This window comes from Cyclopterus lumpus, chromosome 9 (assembly GCF_009769545.1).
Source record: "Cyclopterus lumpus isolate fCycLum1 chromosome 9, fCycLum1.pri, whole genome shotgun sequence".
NCBI lineage: Eukaryota > Metazoa > Chordata > Actinopteri > Perciformes > Cyclopteridae > Cyclopterus > Cyclopterus lumpus.
The window spans coordinates 9,215,032-9,230,614 of NC_046974.1; the positions used below are offsets into that span (position 1 = coordinate 9,215,032).

Genomic DNA, 15,583 nt, shown 5'->3' on the forward strand with positions numbered 1-15,583 from the left:
GTCAATAGTGACTAAATGCGGGCCTTTAAAAAACATGATATTAAAGGAACAGGGAGACGGGCGAGGATGGGGAGAAAACAGCAAACATCACGCAGGGTTCAGCATCCTTTACTGGGTTTTTTTCCTGACGGAGTTGGGGTCAAGATGGAGGTCCGGGTGGCAGGCCTGGACTCCACTAACAAGTTGTCCGTCACCATCAGTAGGTGGAAGGTGCAGCGGGTGGTTGTTGGGACCACGGGTGGGTAGAGCCATCAGTAATCCGCAATAGATTTCATTACCTGTTGTTTTAGCGCTGTGGCTCAAACATGACACAGTGCCACAGACTTTGAAGGTATACGTTCTGAGGGGGAAGAGTGTGTCCTGCGCTCCAGTTATTACTATAAGGACAGCTTACTAAAGTCAAGAGAGTCTGTCAGAAATAACAGAAAGTAATGCACTATGATTAGAAAACCTGTCTGTTGTTTATTTTGTTCTCTTCAACAGTGGCACCTCAATTTTCACAACAGCTGTACCAGATAAAATAACTCCAACCTACTCAAGGTCGACTCCCCAGTGTGAGCAGAGTAGTGAAAGTGATTATATTTGTTTGTGTGGTCTGTCTCAAGTCTCATTAGCTCATATCCAGAGGAAAGGAGGAATGCTGAATGTATTGGCCCAACTGAGCTCTTCCTCCAACATGACTGGTGTTCCATTTAGAGTGTCTGCCAGCAGGAAGACAGCAGTAGAGCATGGCATGCTGGGAATGGAGGACGGACGTGGATTATATTGAGCTCAGACTCATTCAGGGACTTGGCCAGTTCACTTTGATTGAAAATGCAAATAGAACCAGTGGTTAATCTGCTATTGAAAGGCTGTTTATGTTTGTTCTCCGATTGTATATTAAAAACCCTGCATTAACTGAATTTCCACCCTCTTTTTGCCGACAAATACAGAAGCTCCATCTTATGAGCCACATTTTCTCTATCTTTCTCAGTGTTCTAACTAGTAATATTGCTGACACTAAAACAGCTAGACACAGGTCCACCACAGGAAAAACTTTTTTGCCTGCAAATCAGGAAGATGGGAGAAGCTTCCGTGTTTCATCTTCCAGCAGTGAGATGGGGGATAACCATCAAGGGAAAGGAATGTGTTAGCATTAGACGGTATGGCACAACTTTGGTTCAAAAGTACAGATACAAAAATAAATAAACGTAAATAAAACTGTGAGTTGCTAGGAGATGACGGGAGGGATAGAAAAGGAGAGAGGGTAAAAAAACAACACATGAAGGGCAGCGAGAGAGAGAGAGAGAGAGAGGGAATGCAGAGAGGACAGCACGGAGCGAGGAAGACGAGTGGATGTTTCATTGGGTAAACTCTCGGCTGGGTCTAGATCCATTTGCCTCCACAGAGACGTTGGCTTCCAGAAGTTCATCCTGAACATTAATCTGCTTTTCTCCTCAAAGTGACTCCCAGAAAGCGCCCGATCCCTTCCTCCCGACAGGGTGGCGGCCTCTTTAAAGGAGGTGTCCTTCCTCTTCCCTTCCTCAGCAGCAAAGCCCTTGGTTAGTGTGATGTTTTACTGCACATGCTTGTGTGTGTTATCGCATATAAAGGTCTGCGTATGAATGCATACAATAATGTGGGTGTGAGTGAGTGTGTGTGGCCAATCCCCTCGCAGTAAACAGGCTGGAGGGCAATGGGCCCTCCCTGATGAGGGATTAGACCAGGCTTTTTAATTACAGTTTCACAGTCCCCAGAGTAGGAGCTCAACACAGCGCTCTCCATTCCACTTGAAGCTCACAGCAGCAGCAGCAGCAGTTGACTCTGCCTACGTTTACAACCAAATCCCAAGCAAAATGTTGCAATAGAAGCTTCATTTTGAAGGTATGTCTCAAAAAGGAAGAGATGTTAAACCCCACTAGGGTGTTATTTTCAAATGGAAATTTGGCGTGGATTCTGGTGGGAATACTTCTCCACGCACAGAGAGGCTTGAATTAAAACATAGAATTGAAATTCAGACTGTGTCCCAAAACACAATGAACACGCACACACTTGAAGTTCTTCAAAAACCCAACCTGACACCACGAGGAGGACATTCTAGTGCGAGCAATTGCGGATAACTGATGCCACTTGAAGTGATCTTTTCAGGACTGGGGTTTTCAAAGTGGTGGCAAATTACTTTTGGGAGTCAATGTACAAGAAAATGCTAATTCATATGATTCAAAAATATCACAAGGCTACATCTGGGGAAAAAACAAGTACAAAGTAATTTCAATTCTAATTCCTCACACTGGGATTCAAAGGGTGTTATTTACCAGGATTATAGTTACCAATTAGGCCGAGACACCAAACGTAAATAGGGTAAACATTTGAACTATCAAATATAGCCATGAAAATTCCCTAGTAGATTACTTCATAGAACTTCATTTTTTATTGTATTTTTAAATATGCAAATGAGGCATATGCTACTTTGCATGCATTTCCAGAACAGATCTCTGAACACTTCATAATGGAAGTTTCATATTTTTGTTTCATTCTGTTCATATGTTAGCGTCAAAGGTTTTTACAGAAGATTTTGAATCTCCATTTATATCACTCCATAAATCAAAAGAAATACTGTCAACAACCCAAAAAAATCGAAACGGTAAAGTTTGGAGATTTCTGGCTCAGAGATTACATTTTGGGGATGTTGTCAGACAGAATTTAAAAGAGAGAAAGACAGAAGAGCATGCAAAAGAAATAACAAAAAAAGAGAGACCGGGTCTCATCCCAGAAGGTGGAAGCAACAAGCAGTGAACTGAGAAGTACTATAGAGTATAGACTGGAGAATTATTTGGCTTGTGATGAAGCAGACTGTGTTGCATACTGCTGCCTTAGCCTGTATGGGCACACGTATAAATGGCGGCGTGGTAGGAAAAGCCATACAGGTATAAAAGTCCACTCACCTTCACGTTAGATGTGATATCCTTACAGAAAGAAATAACAGAACACAGCAGAGGACGAATCAACAAATGAGCTTTTAAGAAGCACACAACTTGGAGAACACCAGGGGAGTTGGCTCATAAAAACACAATAATCAAATAATTGAAGCCGTGAGAGGGAGATGAAACCACTTTGGGCTGTAGGATTATGGGATTTAGAGTTCTTCAGGGTGGAAGTCTGGGAGAGGAGCTACGGTACTGTGCTGTTTGGAAGCGGAAAACCATTACTGTGATTTGAGGCAATATTGAAGTGGATCAAAGGGACTTTGGGGGGGGGGACTGCTCTGAGGTGTCCTGCTCAGGTGTGATAGTAGGTACCAGGCTGATTATCAGCTCTGTACAGCAGATTGTAGAAGCATCATCATTAATATGCAGGTCACTGCTAACTTTCTACGTCTATATTTTTGCATAGTATCGTTCCAAAGGGGAACTTTTTTCACAGCATTTACAATACGAAACTACGTGGTCAATTATCACCCTAAAAATCAATAAATGAACTCTTTTTAGAGTTTATTGAGCATTCAGTTACAGGATCAGTGCCCCCCGCTACATACGTATATACACTGCAACTCAGTTGAGTGCACCTTTGTGTCTTACCTTGGTTTCTGTGCGCCGCGTGGTGCCGTCATCAGAGGTGACCACAGAGACGTGGGAGCTGGGGGTGCCAGGGTCCTCCTCTATGGTGACCGTCTCCTCCACCACCTCCTGTGGCTCCTGCATCATAGCCAGGGATGTGGCGTTGCTGGGGCTCTGCTCCTGCACAGACAGGCAAGGGGGGAACAGATAGATTTTAATATTCAGTTGTTAAACGGCAAGAAAAACAGCACAGGTAATCTTCCATTAGACATCCGGCAAGATGGGACTGTCATTGGGCCACTGCCGCAACAAATTATATTAGAATCTAGCAGAGAAAAATAGAACATAAATAAGAACGTTGCAAATTAAGGGTATTCAATATAATGCTACCCACAATTTGCAATGCAACACTCAAGCAACTAGAAAGATGCAAAGTGTGAAAAGCAGTACGTAAATAAATGTCGAAAATAAAAGCACAAAAATATACTGAGTAGTGGCGATGAATTAAAAGTGTTTGAGATACAAAAATAAGAAAACATTACATACACAGAATGAAAACAACCACAAAGATCATATTGATTCTAAATTGGAAATATTTAGAAAATACATAATCACTATACATTATTTACTGATTAACTTTGTCTCATAAATTCAATCAATCAAAGTAAATGTATGTACAGGTCATGCAGATTTGCCACGAGGGTACCCAATGAATTCTTTAAAACAAACAGATAAGCAAAATAACAAATAACAAAATGTTAACATTTGCTGCAAATGTTTTCAGAATTATTTATTAGATCAATATCTAAACATAGCAAATACAGCATTACATACGGTATGAATCAGGTTAGAACGGCTTGAAACAGCAATAATACATCTGTAAGCACACACTCTTGACAATGCCTATATAAACAACAATAATGTTCTAGTTTGTTTCTTGTCCTGACAATCCATGATTTATTTAGCCCCGATATTATATCCGAGCACTGCAATGCAGGGTAGCAACTCCTCACCTCTTGAGACTTTAAATTGAGTTAAAGCTTCTTTCAAGGCAAGCAAAAGCCTCAAGCACTGCTTTTGATTCATATTTCATTGGGAGACCATGGATTTAGAGAAGAAGTGTCCATGGGCTAAGGCTGAAAGTGAGTCCCTCATACCCAACATGACCCTGTGTGAATGCGTAAGAAATATAGGCCTGCTTATTATGGAAGATGATATGAAATCAGTGGTCGGAGGTGCAACGCCCTGGCGTGCACGAGAGTGACAACATCACAGCTCTCGTGATGGAGAGAAGAAGAAAGGCATTTGAGGCAAACATTGATAACCAATACAGCACACAGCCAAGAGAGGAAGAGGAAATCAAAAGTAATGAAGAGGGAGGAGAGGGAAGTCGTTGGAGGAAGACAGTGTACTAGAAACTAAGTTTTCCTTTTAAAAGGGAAAAAAGATGAAGGATTGTGTACAAGATAGCTTTAACTGACCTCAAATTGTGTTTTTCTGACATCCCATATTTTATTGTGTGCACTGATCCTTTAGCTACACGGCGTAGATGTTGTTTTATTCATAAAGTAATAAAAACACCTTAAAAATGCTTTTTTTTAAAAATAAAACCTTTGACACCTATTCATCTTAATCTAAAGATAAAAGAACAGAGCTATGAAACACAAAACATCTCCCTAAGCAACCCACCTCCCTAATATCTTATACACATTTTCCAAATTCACCTCACGTAGAAAAACAATAAAAACAACTGAACCAAGCAGAATATTTGTGTCTGACACAAAGCTGGAGGGAGAGACAGAAGGCCAAGGAGTGAGCAAGAGGGAAAGTTTGAGTGTTGTTCGCCACTGTTTTGTTCAAACACTTCAACGATACCTTATGGTGGGAGAGTGCTTGATTTTTTCACCTCTTGGAAAACACTTACAAGTGAACAGTTCTCCACTGATTGCCCAACTCCTCTCAAGCTTCAAAGCCCCACACAGTCCTCATTGATCTGCCGTCCTTTCTGCTGATCGGACAGAAGTTTGCACTTTTTTCCTCGAGGATCTTTTTCGACTAATCCCACAACCCTTCAGCTTCCTAACGTGACCCGCCAATGGAAGCTATTGCAGCATCTACGCTCACCTCTTTAGGAGTCACACTTGTTGTTTAGATCAACAGTCACAATCTCCCTGTTCTCACTTAAGCCACAAAAGTCAATCGCACTTCCCAGGAGGCTGATTGGTCTGTGCTCTGGCTGGCTGCTGGAAACAAAACCGGTCCCTTGATTTGGGTGTAACCTCTTTCAGCAACACCAAGACACTGACTACATTCTCTATTTACCTGCACCACTCTACCCAGTATCTAAAGAGTCAATTAGCACCATGAACCGAGCTAAATTAGGTCATTACCCTCAGAGAAAGGTTCTGAAGCCCCATTATTGGGGTTAATGACTAGGAAGGCTTTCTGATGCATAGAAAGAGGCACATTTGTTTACACACAAGCATTTGCTGAGCTGAGGAAAAGACATTATTTACAACTGACCTCAGGCTAAACAGCACAGCTCGGCTGGGAAGGGCCTTCTAGTGGTATTTAGAGAGCTGATTAGTCTCCAATCAACATCCTTGTTCCGTTCAATCATAAATGTGAAATACCTTCATGACTTGGCACCAGGTGATGAAAACAAGAAGGTAAGAGAACTGAAGTCTGAGTGTGTACAGTACTACTGTAATTAAAAAACACAATTAATTTAAAGGAACACAATTTAATGATCAGAGCGTATCGATGATTAAAGCATTGTCTCCACACCATGGCTGAGTCTGTGGCCAGCAGCTAACGGAGCCAACACCATGACAAGTGCAAACAACTGCAACAATACGGACAGAGCTAACAGGGGAGAAGGGGAACTGGGCACTAGATTATCAGCTGTAAAAAAGTGTTTTGAATTTAGCACCATTACCAACCAAAATACAGCTTTGGTCGGACACAGAAACACAAGGATCACGGAAAATCCAAGGTTGCCGAGGCCCTCTATTCTCATTGTCTGCCTGTTACAATTTGACAGGTAATCTAGCCACCTTTAAAGTTGAACTATTTCTCTACTTTGTACTTTAAAGATTGCTCGTCGTATATTTACTTTGAAATACATAAAAAGATCTTAGCATCATGTCTCTTTGTGAACAAACAACAAAATATTGTTAAAGAAAGATAATAGTCCACGGCATTCAATTAAGATAATTAAGCCATTGTGCATTTGTACCAATTGCATATATGGCATGATTTATCTTATCATTCTCTGTACAGAATTAGGTAGATACCGTATTTACTAATTGATCACAATCCACCTCTGAGCTCTCCGCTCATGAAATCAGGTTAATTTAACTGCATTCCTATGACGTTTCATTTCTTTGATCAGGTGAATGCAGGGGGGAATTGTCAAAAGAGCGTCATGTAAAAGTTTTAAAACCCATAGTGGGCACACTGACAGACTGGCTTCTTGATCGAAGCTTAAGTCAGTGTCTCTCATTCACTTTCCTCTTGTCTCTGCATGCACTAAGTGAAAGGGTGGAATTGAACTCAACATTACAGCCCCTAAATAAATGATTAAAAGCCGTCTGGCTGTGGACTAGCAAGCCTTTCTGCCAGGTCATGGGGGAATAACAGGCTGTTTCTGAGTCGAGTAAATTCAGTAAAGCATATGCTTAAGTCAAGAGCGGGAGGAGAGGAGCACAGTGAGTCAATGGCTGACCTCAGAGAGATGAAGGATAGTGTAGAAGAAGGGTACGAAAGATAATTTGGTAAGGGAGGGGGAAGCAATATTCAAATCGTGTGGAAATGGTTTGTGTCAGCCAGTGGAAAAGTGTTAACCTCAAGATTGTTCAGGTGAGCTAATGATCTGACGGTTGCAGGCTTAAATTCCCAATCAGCTGTATGAAGAAAACAAGGGAGACGCCTCTCAGCCGAAGAGTCTCCCCTCACCTGTTCATCTGGAACAACTATTACTATTTTGAACAGCCTGCCATGACAATGTGAAAGTCAGCCAGAGTCAAACCTGGATAAAGAGAATACAAACATGTTAAGAGCTCCTGTGAAAGAATACAAAACACACGCTTTTATAAACCCAGGCAAGCCTATCTGTTAAGGATCGGGTTAACCAGACAAAAGAAACACATCCAAGAGCTGGACCCCACTTCTGATGAGGGGAACAGAGCTTGCAAAAGCTTTGCTAGTTGGATCAATTCTGTTCAACCAGTAGAGGAGAGATTGAGGTCTCAAACAGACAGGGATTTGGCTCTTAAGAAGGCCTGAGGATGTGTACAACCTGCTCTTGTTTGAATCTGGTATGGTTGGCTTTGACTAGCAGTATAAGGAGGAGAAATTGATTGGTGGATGATGAGATCTCATCTTCCTGCTCTGACACTGGCTAACCCCTGAAGGGACGAGGCTTGGAGTGTACTTGTACTATAATAATTTAAAAAAACGATACAGCTACTTTTGATACATGACATCAAAGTACATGAAAGCATTGTGTACATCCGGCCAAGAATGAGAAGAGACTCATGCTCTTCCATAACAAACAACAAACAACACAATCAATACCTCACAAAAAACAATACCCTTGAAAAGAGCCCTTGAGCAATCTCCTGCAGAGTATATTTCATTACAATAGATCATGCAGGGACATGCGACTTCTTAAAACCGACTAATCTGAACCATAATGGATTGCTGTGCTGCGGGAAGAAAAGAAGGAGGAAGAGGAATACAAAGGCAGGAGATCAAGTGATACGGGCGTGTCAATTAGCGGCGGCCTGCTATCTGCCATCAATCTACACTCATTCATCATCTGTGTTCAATAAGCTGCTCAGTATTGTCATTGGATCGGGAGAGTAAAATGTGGGATAGGGAAATAATGTTTGCAGATAAGGGGCTTTCCTTCCCCCAGGACAGAGTCACAGCGAGAAAACTTCAGTCCAAGGTGTACAGTAAACGTAACACAGACATTGTATTGATGTTATAGTGATAGTATTGGTGCTGAAAATACCAATATGGAGGAATACAGTAATAGTTGTTGAGACGCATACCAGACAACCGTGAAATCTCCAGTCGACACAAGATGCTGCATACGCAATTTGGTCAATACTAAAAATGTATTGAGAACCAACTCATTCCTATAAACACTATAGTAATAATTAGGACCAGCCTAAGGTGCACATATCAGCCGTTGCGATCACATTATTTTCAATTGAGCTTAAACTTGAAACATTGGTGAAGGGCTCAAGAGACATTGAGAGCCTGATAGCCATCAACAAGAAGTGATTCCTATGAACAGCACCACATGTTCCCGTTGTCAGTTAATGCAGGAATACACTGTGGGAGCGGGGTGTGGCTAGGCTCAGCTGCAGAGTGGGTGGAGCGGGGGTGTGGTTCAGGGAACAGTGTCATGATGTGTAAATGAGCCTCAGCTGGGATCAATTGTGTTTTGTGTTCCATATAAGAACAGGAGTAGCTGGAGCGGGTAGCGGAGGCCCGGATCGGTCGCTACCAGAAGCGTGACAAATAAGTAAATAAAAACTGTTACTGCCCTCACAATTGTGTGTGTTGCCCTCTTTGGTGCCTGCCCGAGACTCGAACCTGTTACATACACAAGGACAACTTTTCCTCTCACCCTAACACAAACTCAGTGAGTAGAATTTAGATATGCGTCTCAGCCTGAACACAGTGGGAGGGAGCTTGCAGTTACTTTCAGGTTGAGACAACAGAACTTGTCAGATCGCCACCTGGCCATGCATACCGGCGTGATCAGAGTCACCTTCCTTCCTGATGCACACGCACATTCACAACGTGCTCAGTCTTCGCCTGACCCCTGTGCAGTGACTAACAGGATTTCATTCCGGAGACATGCCAGCAATCATTACATGGCTCTTACACAATTAATCCTCCGGCAAAGATCGCCTGGCTAACCTTGGGTCGTCCAATTTCCTATCAGCCCCTTCTGCTACGACCAACTGCCCTCTCGGCAGCACTGCACGGTGTAAAATCACATGATGCAGTTCAAAAGCGAATGAGAAAGTAAGAGGGAGCGTTCGAGAGCGCAGTTCAGCGTGACCCTGAAAGAAACAACTGTGAACTGCAGCCGTGTGATCCAAACATCCACCCAGAGCAAGATTTGTTTGTGGGATAAAGCAGAGGCTGAGGGGAAGTCAAGTAGAGGAAGGGGAACTAAAGAGGCTGACAATTCGTGGCACAGTTCCAAAACAGCATGCTCTCCCAGGGTGAAAAGGAGAACGGGGAACATTCAGTCACTTCTAAGGCCAGCTAGGCCTCATCCCAGCTGACCATGTGCTGGGTTGTATGGCGGTGAACATTGTCTAATTTATGCTTTAAACATCCTTAAACTCAACCCTTTCAAGGGGTAAAGCACACACAAACTAGCACACAAATAACTGTAGGGGAGAGGGCCAAAGTCCTGATCATGCAGCTGGGAATGATGGGACCTTAATCTCTCCTTCTCTGACGACTGATCCTGGGCCAAATCTGGGCTTTTCTCCCTCTCATCTCTTTCACGCTTGGCCTCCTGGTTTCAGAAGCCTCCATCATTCCCCATTCCGCTCATGTTTTTTCTACCTCATCTCGTGTTTTTTAAACCCACGCCTACTAACCTCCCACACCACCCTCCATTGGCGTGCCCTTTTGTTCCTCTGCACCAGTGCCTAGACAAAACTGGAGTTAGCCAGACCGCTTGACAGGGTCAGACCCTAACAGACAGAGGCCTAAATAAAAAAACGCCTAGTTAAGGGAAAACCTCCAGCTAAAGCTTGATTGCCTCCCGATGGTTTGCAATAGGTAAATGTGATATTGATGCACTGATTATCTAACCCCAGCTCAACCCTCGGCAACATTCAACACCATCTAAATCTCTGGAATTGCAGATATTCCCATTTAAATTGGCCGAGAGATGTTTTGAAACCTTTGGTAATTTCTTACATCTGCCATCCATTACACACTGTACATACCAACACACTTGCACACACAGAGTCACATACCACATGTGTTTTCCTTGTGAAGCATGCAGAAAGTCACGCTCAACATGGTATGTTTTGTAGTACTCAACAACTCGAGCAGCAGGAGGATAAATAAGCAGTGCATATTTTCAGTAAGTAGCCAAAGAGACAGAAAAGGGGGAGGAGGATCATAAATAAAAACAAAAGGAGGATAGCCACATGGAGCCTGTAGAGTAAAACTAAAACAATGAGTCTTGGAGAGGGGTCCGTGCTGGTGGCCAGAATGTGTTTGTTTGGACAGTGGGTGCAGCCATGAGAGAGATGGAGAAAAAGAAGAATCCAGCACCGTAGATGCAGAGTAGCTGGCCACGGTGGACAGGTGGTGGGCGGAGTGCAAGGTGGTGGTAAGTTTGTCCTGATGGCATAACAGCGTCTCCTGGGGGACAGGTTGTTTGTCAGCTGGATCACTGTCAGTCTGACTCTGTCAGTGGACTGGTGATTGGAGGAGGGGGTTGCGTGTGTGGAGGAGGCTGTGAGACAGGCTTTGCCAGAAGCTCAGTTCATGTGAGGTCTACTGGAGATTTAGGGAGTTGGAAAGGGGACATATGTTCCACTTCCTGTCAAACTATCAGGGCAACTCTTATTGTCCCCCTGAAACCCTTTCTCCAAAATCTGTCTGCATGTGCAGCCGCAGGGTGTCCCATTTAATAGAACCCCCTCCCTTCCATCTCTGGCTGTCTTTGTCTCTCTTGTGTAGAAAACAGTAAAGCCTGAGGCAGTTATAATGGAGGACTACTAACAGGCTTAGCAGGGCACGCTCACTGATTTAGGAATGCTACTAAATGTCCTCTTCTGGGACTGTGGTGAAGGGGAACTCTACAGGAAGACGGCAGGATGTCATCAAAGTTCGGCCAAGAACTCCAAGTTAAGAGTTCTCAAAATGTTGAACTCCAAAACTTCCAACATGATTTTCCTCCAAACTGAAAAATGTCTACACCACCCCAAGAGAGCTAATAGAGGTGAGGCGGAACCTCTGATTGCATTCACTCAAATGCATTCTCTAGTTAGGACATTTTCTCGCAAATTAAACTACTCCTCATCTTGACAGGAAACCACCATAACCTTCTAAAGGAGCCCCCGAATCCTAAGGCACATCCGCCATGGCCAGGACTCTGCTCTGAAAAAGCAGACATAGATAACACCTCGCAGAGCTAACGCAGTCCATCACAATAACTGCGACTGCTTTTCAAATATGCACTCAGTCAAACATGATTAACCCCCCTCTGGGGATATTTTTACGGCCTTATGCCAGCCACCTGGTAAAGGATTGGGCTCATTGTGCGGGCAATGTCGTGCCGTCACAGCCAGAGGCAGAGGACAAGCTGCGAGAATTGGGCAATAGAGAAATCCCTGCCAATTTACTGCTAACCTTCAACGGGTCATGAGATAAGGTGAGGCTGGATGTATATGTGTCCCATAAAGGAGCCATTGCGCAGCTGGATAAATCTATCAGGAGGCTTGAGCTACCGGTCCAGTTACTTTATTTATTATTCTCTTTCTGTCAGATGAAAAGAAATGTGATATTACATCTGCTCGGTCCTGCTCCGCTAAAAAGACCTTCTGTAGTTTGTGTGTGTGTGGGTGTGAGTGTGGGTGAGTAGTTAATAGGTGTGGAGATAGGAGCATACATCAGGTCAGTGTAGTGCGCCATAACTCAGTATGCTGGACAAAACAAATGTTCAAAAAGAACGATGAAAGATATTTTCAAACTGATCTACTGAAAGCAATAATCTGTTTTTAGCTTTTTTATTAACCTGTTGTACAATCCATGTCTTACTTTTTTTGTTCTCTGTAATTCACTTTGCAACTACATTTTAAAAGGCTGCTACAAAGCACCAATGTGGATCTTTGTCTCCGAATCATCTGACAGACACAGTCCACTAAATATAATAACCATATGAATGATGAACATAATGTTGTAGTATTGTCTGTCATATATATATATTTCTGTCAGAAAAAGACCATGTTGACTGACCAAATATATTTTGATGACTAATTGTTTACGCATTAACCTTCTAATACCATAAAGGCCGTTATTAGGATGTTATATGTGATGATGAAGAATTCCAGCTGCCAAACAGTCGTTTCCAGTAAGATAACAACGAGGAGTGGAGCATGGTGGCAGGACTTAGGAAGGTCACCTGTGGAGTACCACAGGGATCAGTGATTGGTCCAATGCTGTTTTATACTTTATATCAACAATATTTGTAATGGTACTAAATTATTAAAATGTGTCATTTTTGCTGACAATACAAACTTATTTTGCTCAGGAAAACGTTTGAAGGAACTTTTGTTTGCTATTGAAAATTAGCTTAATTATCTTGAGGGTTAATTAACTTAATTGATAATAATTTAGGATAGGAATATATAAGCATTATGCTTCTGTCTATACCTTTTCAGTCATAATGTATATTAGATTGTATACAGGCTTTATTCATTGTGCTGTATGTGATGACTGAATAAAACACACTACTACTTAAACACTACCACAGATCTGAGACGTGTGGGTCAACCAGAGTACACAGACACCATGTCCTCCACATCCCTGCAAAACAACGACAGAGCTCACTCTCCTTTCGCAGTGTTGAAAGGGAAACGCTTCTGAGTCTGAGTGTGAACAAAGAGCATTTTTCATGACAAGGCTCATAATAGCAATAAAGTCAAGTGAGAAAGGCAAAGCCGACATATCTGCACCTAATGAATTCCACTGCATCTGGAAGAGGTAAACAGGGCTAAATTGGATTTGAACAGGATCTGTATTGGTTTGCTACAGCTGACATTGTGTTGTAGTTAAGATTTTTAATCAGAGATTAAAAGCGCCAGAAAAACAACAGCTCATTTACAAGCTAATGGAAACAAGTCTACCTGATTTCCTCTGAATATTGACAGAAGAGGCATTTGTTCTGTTGCTGTGTGACTGTGTGTGTGTGTGTGTGTGTGTGTGTGTGTGTGTGTGTGTGTGTGTGTGTGTGTGTGTGTGTGTGGGAGGCTGAGTGAGCGAGGTAGTCTTTTAAGCTTTCAAAGCTGCAAGCTGATCATGAATATTTAAAACTACGCAGATATCTGAAATATAGTTTTGATATGTGCCTTTTTTTGCAAGCTAAATTAGCACATTTTAAGCAAGAACCACGTTATGAAAATAAATAGCGTCTTTGAAGCCGCAAATTACTCAGTATGAAGTGTGGCTTTTCACTGAAACATTTGTTTGATGAATTAAAAATATCTGAAAACGTGCATTTTGAATGACCAGGAAAGCATATATTTTGAATGCAGTGGGAAACCTTTAGGCTGGATCCAAACTGAAGAGGAGCATGCTGCACTGCTGCATGAGAAGGATGGGCAAGTGGTTGGGTGGGGGCTTTGTTTGGGTGGGTGGGGCAACTTTGAAACTCACTGCCTAATAGAGCCATTCCCCAAGGTGTTGGATATAAAAAAAAAGGGCATCTCTTACTTCCACTCAAGCGATAGCACTTCTCAAATTTCATTTCTGTGTCATACACTATTCATGCTCTGGGTCCGTGTTGTGTTGCTCTGCAGGTGGTTGGGAGGAAGAGAAGGATGCAGATGAAATATGGATTATCTCCTCTCAGTGTCTGGCTAAGCCCCACTTTGCTGGCACTGCTGCTTTTCAGTGTAACTCCCCTCCCACTCAGCCAGCCAGCTGCAGGCCTCGCATCTGGCTGCTAACCCCCCACCCCCATCCTTTAATCAAATACATACACACTCACAAACATCTCTATCCATCTACCCCCATGATAAAACACCTCCCCCTCCCTTATCAGCGACTGCTACTCTGTGCAGGAAATGCTGACTTCTTAAGATTTAGGTATCCAGTAAACAGGATCTTGACCCAAAATAGCTGTTAGCTGGAAGAGGAGTGTTGACAGCCCACACACTGTAAATTGGCTTATTAAGAGACGGGTCAGGGTAGTTTGGATGACAGATATCATCCAAATCCTAGTGAAGACATGACTCCCAACAGGAAGGAAAGCTGAGACCAACCCTTGAGAGCCCTGTGGGACTTCAGCAAAAGCTGCCCTGAACCTAAAACCACACGGCTCTACAGACTGTGCTATTAGGCTTTTAGATATCGCTTACTTACATTTATCAGCTGAGATCTAGAAAGCCATCAACATTGCTAAGATATGTTAGGCAGGGCAGGAAGTACAAGCAGTCAGACTTTAAACAAACCCTCAGGTTGGCCAAATCTTTTCGGAAGAAAAAATGAAGGCCAACAGCAAAATGATTGCCCAAACTATCCCATAAAATCGATTATGGTTTACAGACCAACGAGAAGGTGTGACACAGGTACACACAGACACACACTTTTGCTTTGCAATGCAGAACTATTAAAATAGTTATTTTTCCAACTTCAGACATGTGTGATGTAATATAGACGTATGTAAAATAACAAGTCACCATTGCACACATAAGTAAGTGGTGCTTGAAGCTGGTCCATGACCAAAAGAAGCTACTATGACAGCAGCTGATCGAGCCACTGCCCCTCCCTGTCTACAGCCGTGATTATCAGGAACACTGAGAAGCTTGTGTGTTTTTGTCTCTGTCAAACAGAGGATGTCCGGTGTGCGCCCCAGCCATCTGATTACCCACAATTCTAATGCCGTGCAGCCACTCTAAATCAGGTTAGACTCGTCTCCCTCTCCTAATTGGAAGACAGAGTAATCTTCCAGGGTCGATGACCAAGGCAAACTTGATGAAACCTAAAACCAGAACAGAGTACATTACTCTCAATGTTGTATTTGTGGTTGTAAACATTAGATTTATTCACTTACGAACATTTCTCCTGAATGGCACATGTAACCGACATTTGGAGTGGGTAAACACAACCTAAAAAACACTCTTGTGAGTGTGAAACTGTAATTAAACCAAGTCAAAAGGCTGTGACAAATTGTACTCATGTCCACCGAGTTAGACAATGTCCTTAACCCTGGGTACTGGTTTGTCTTACTGCAATGGTAAGTGGCGCATTGCTGGCATTTCATTATA

The 15,583-nt window shown here is 42.7% G+C and overlaps 1 protein-coding gene across 2 annotated transcripts in view; it reads right to left on the bottom strand.

The window, feature by feature from the left end:
• The window catches only part of arvcfb (ARVCF delta catenin family member b), a 99,887-nt gene that overhangs the window by 66,384 nt on the left and 17,920 nt on the right, over positions 1 to 15,583 (bottom strand). For both annotated transcript variants that reach the window (XM_034542477.1, XM_034542478.1), the window contains exon 2: positions 3,558 to 3,716. In XM_034542477.1, coding sequence (XP_034398368.1) covers positions 3,558 to 3,716 — 159 coding nt within the window. The remainder of the gene's footprint in view (positions 1 to 3,557; positions 3,717 to 15,583) is intronic.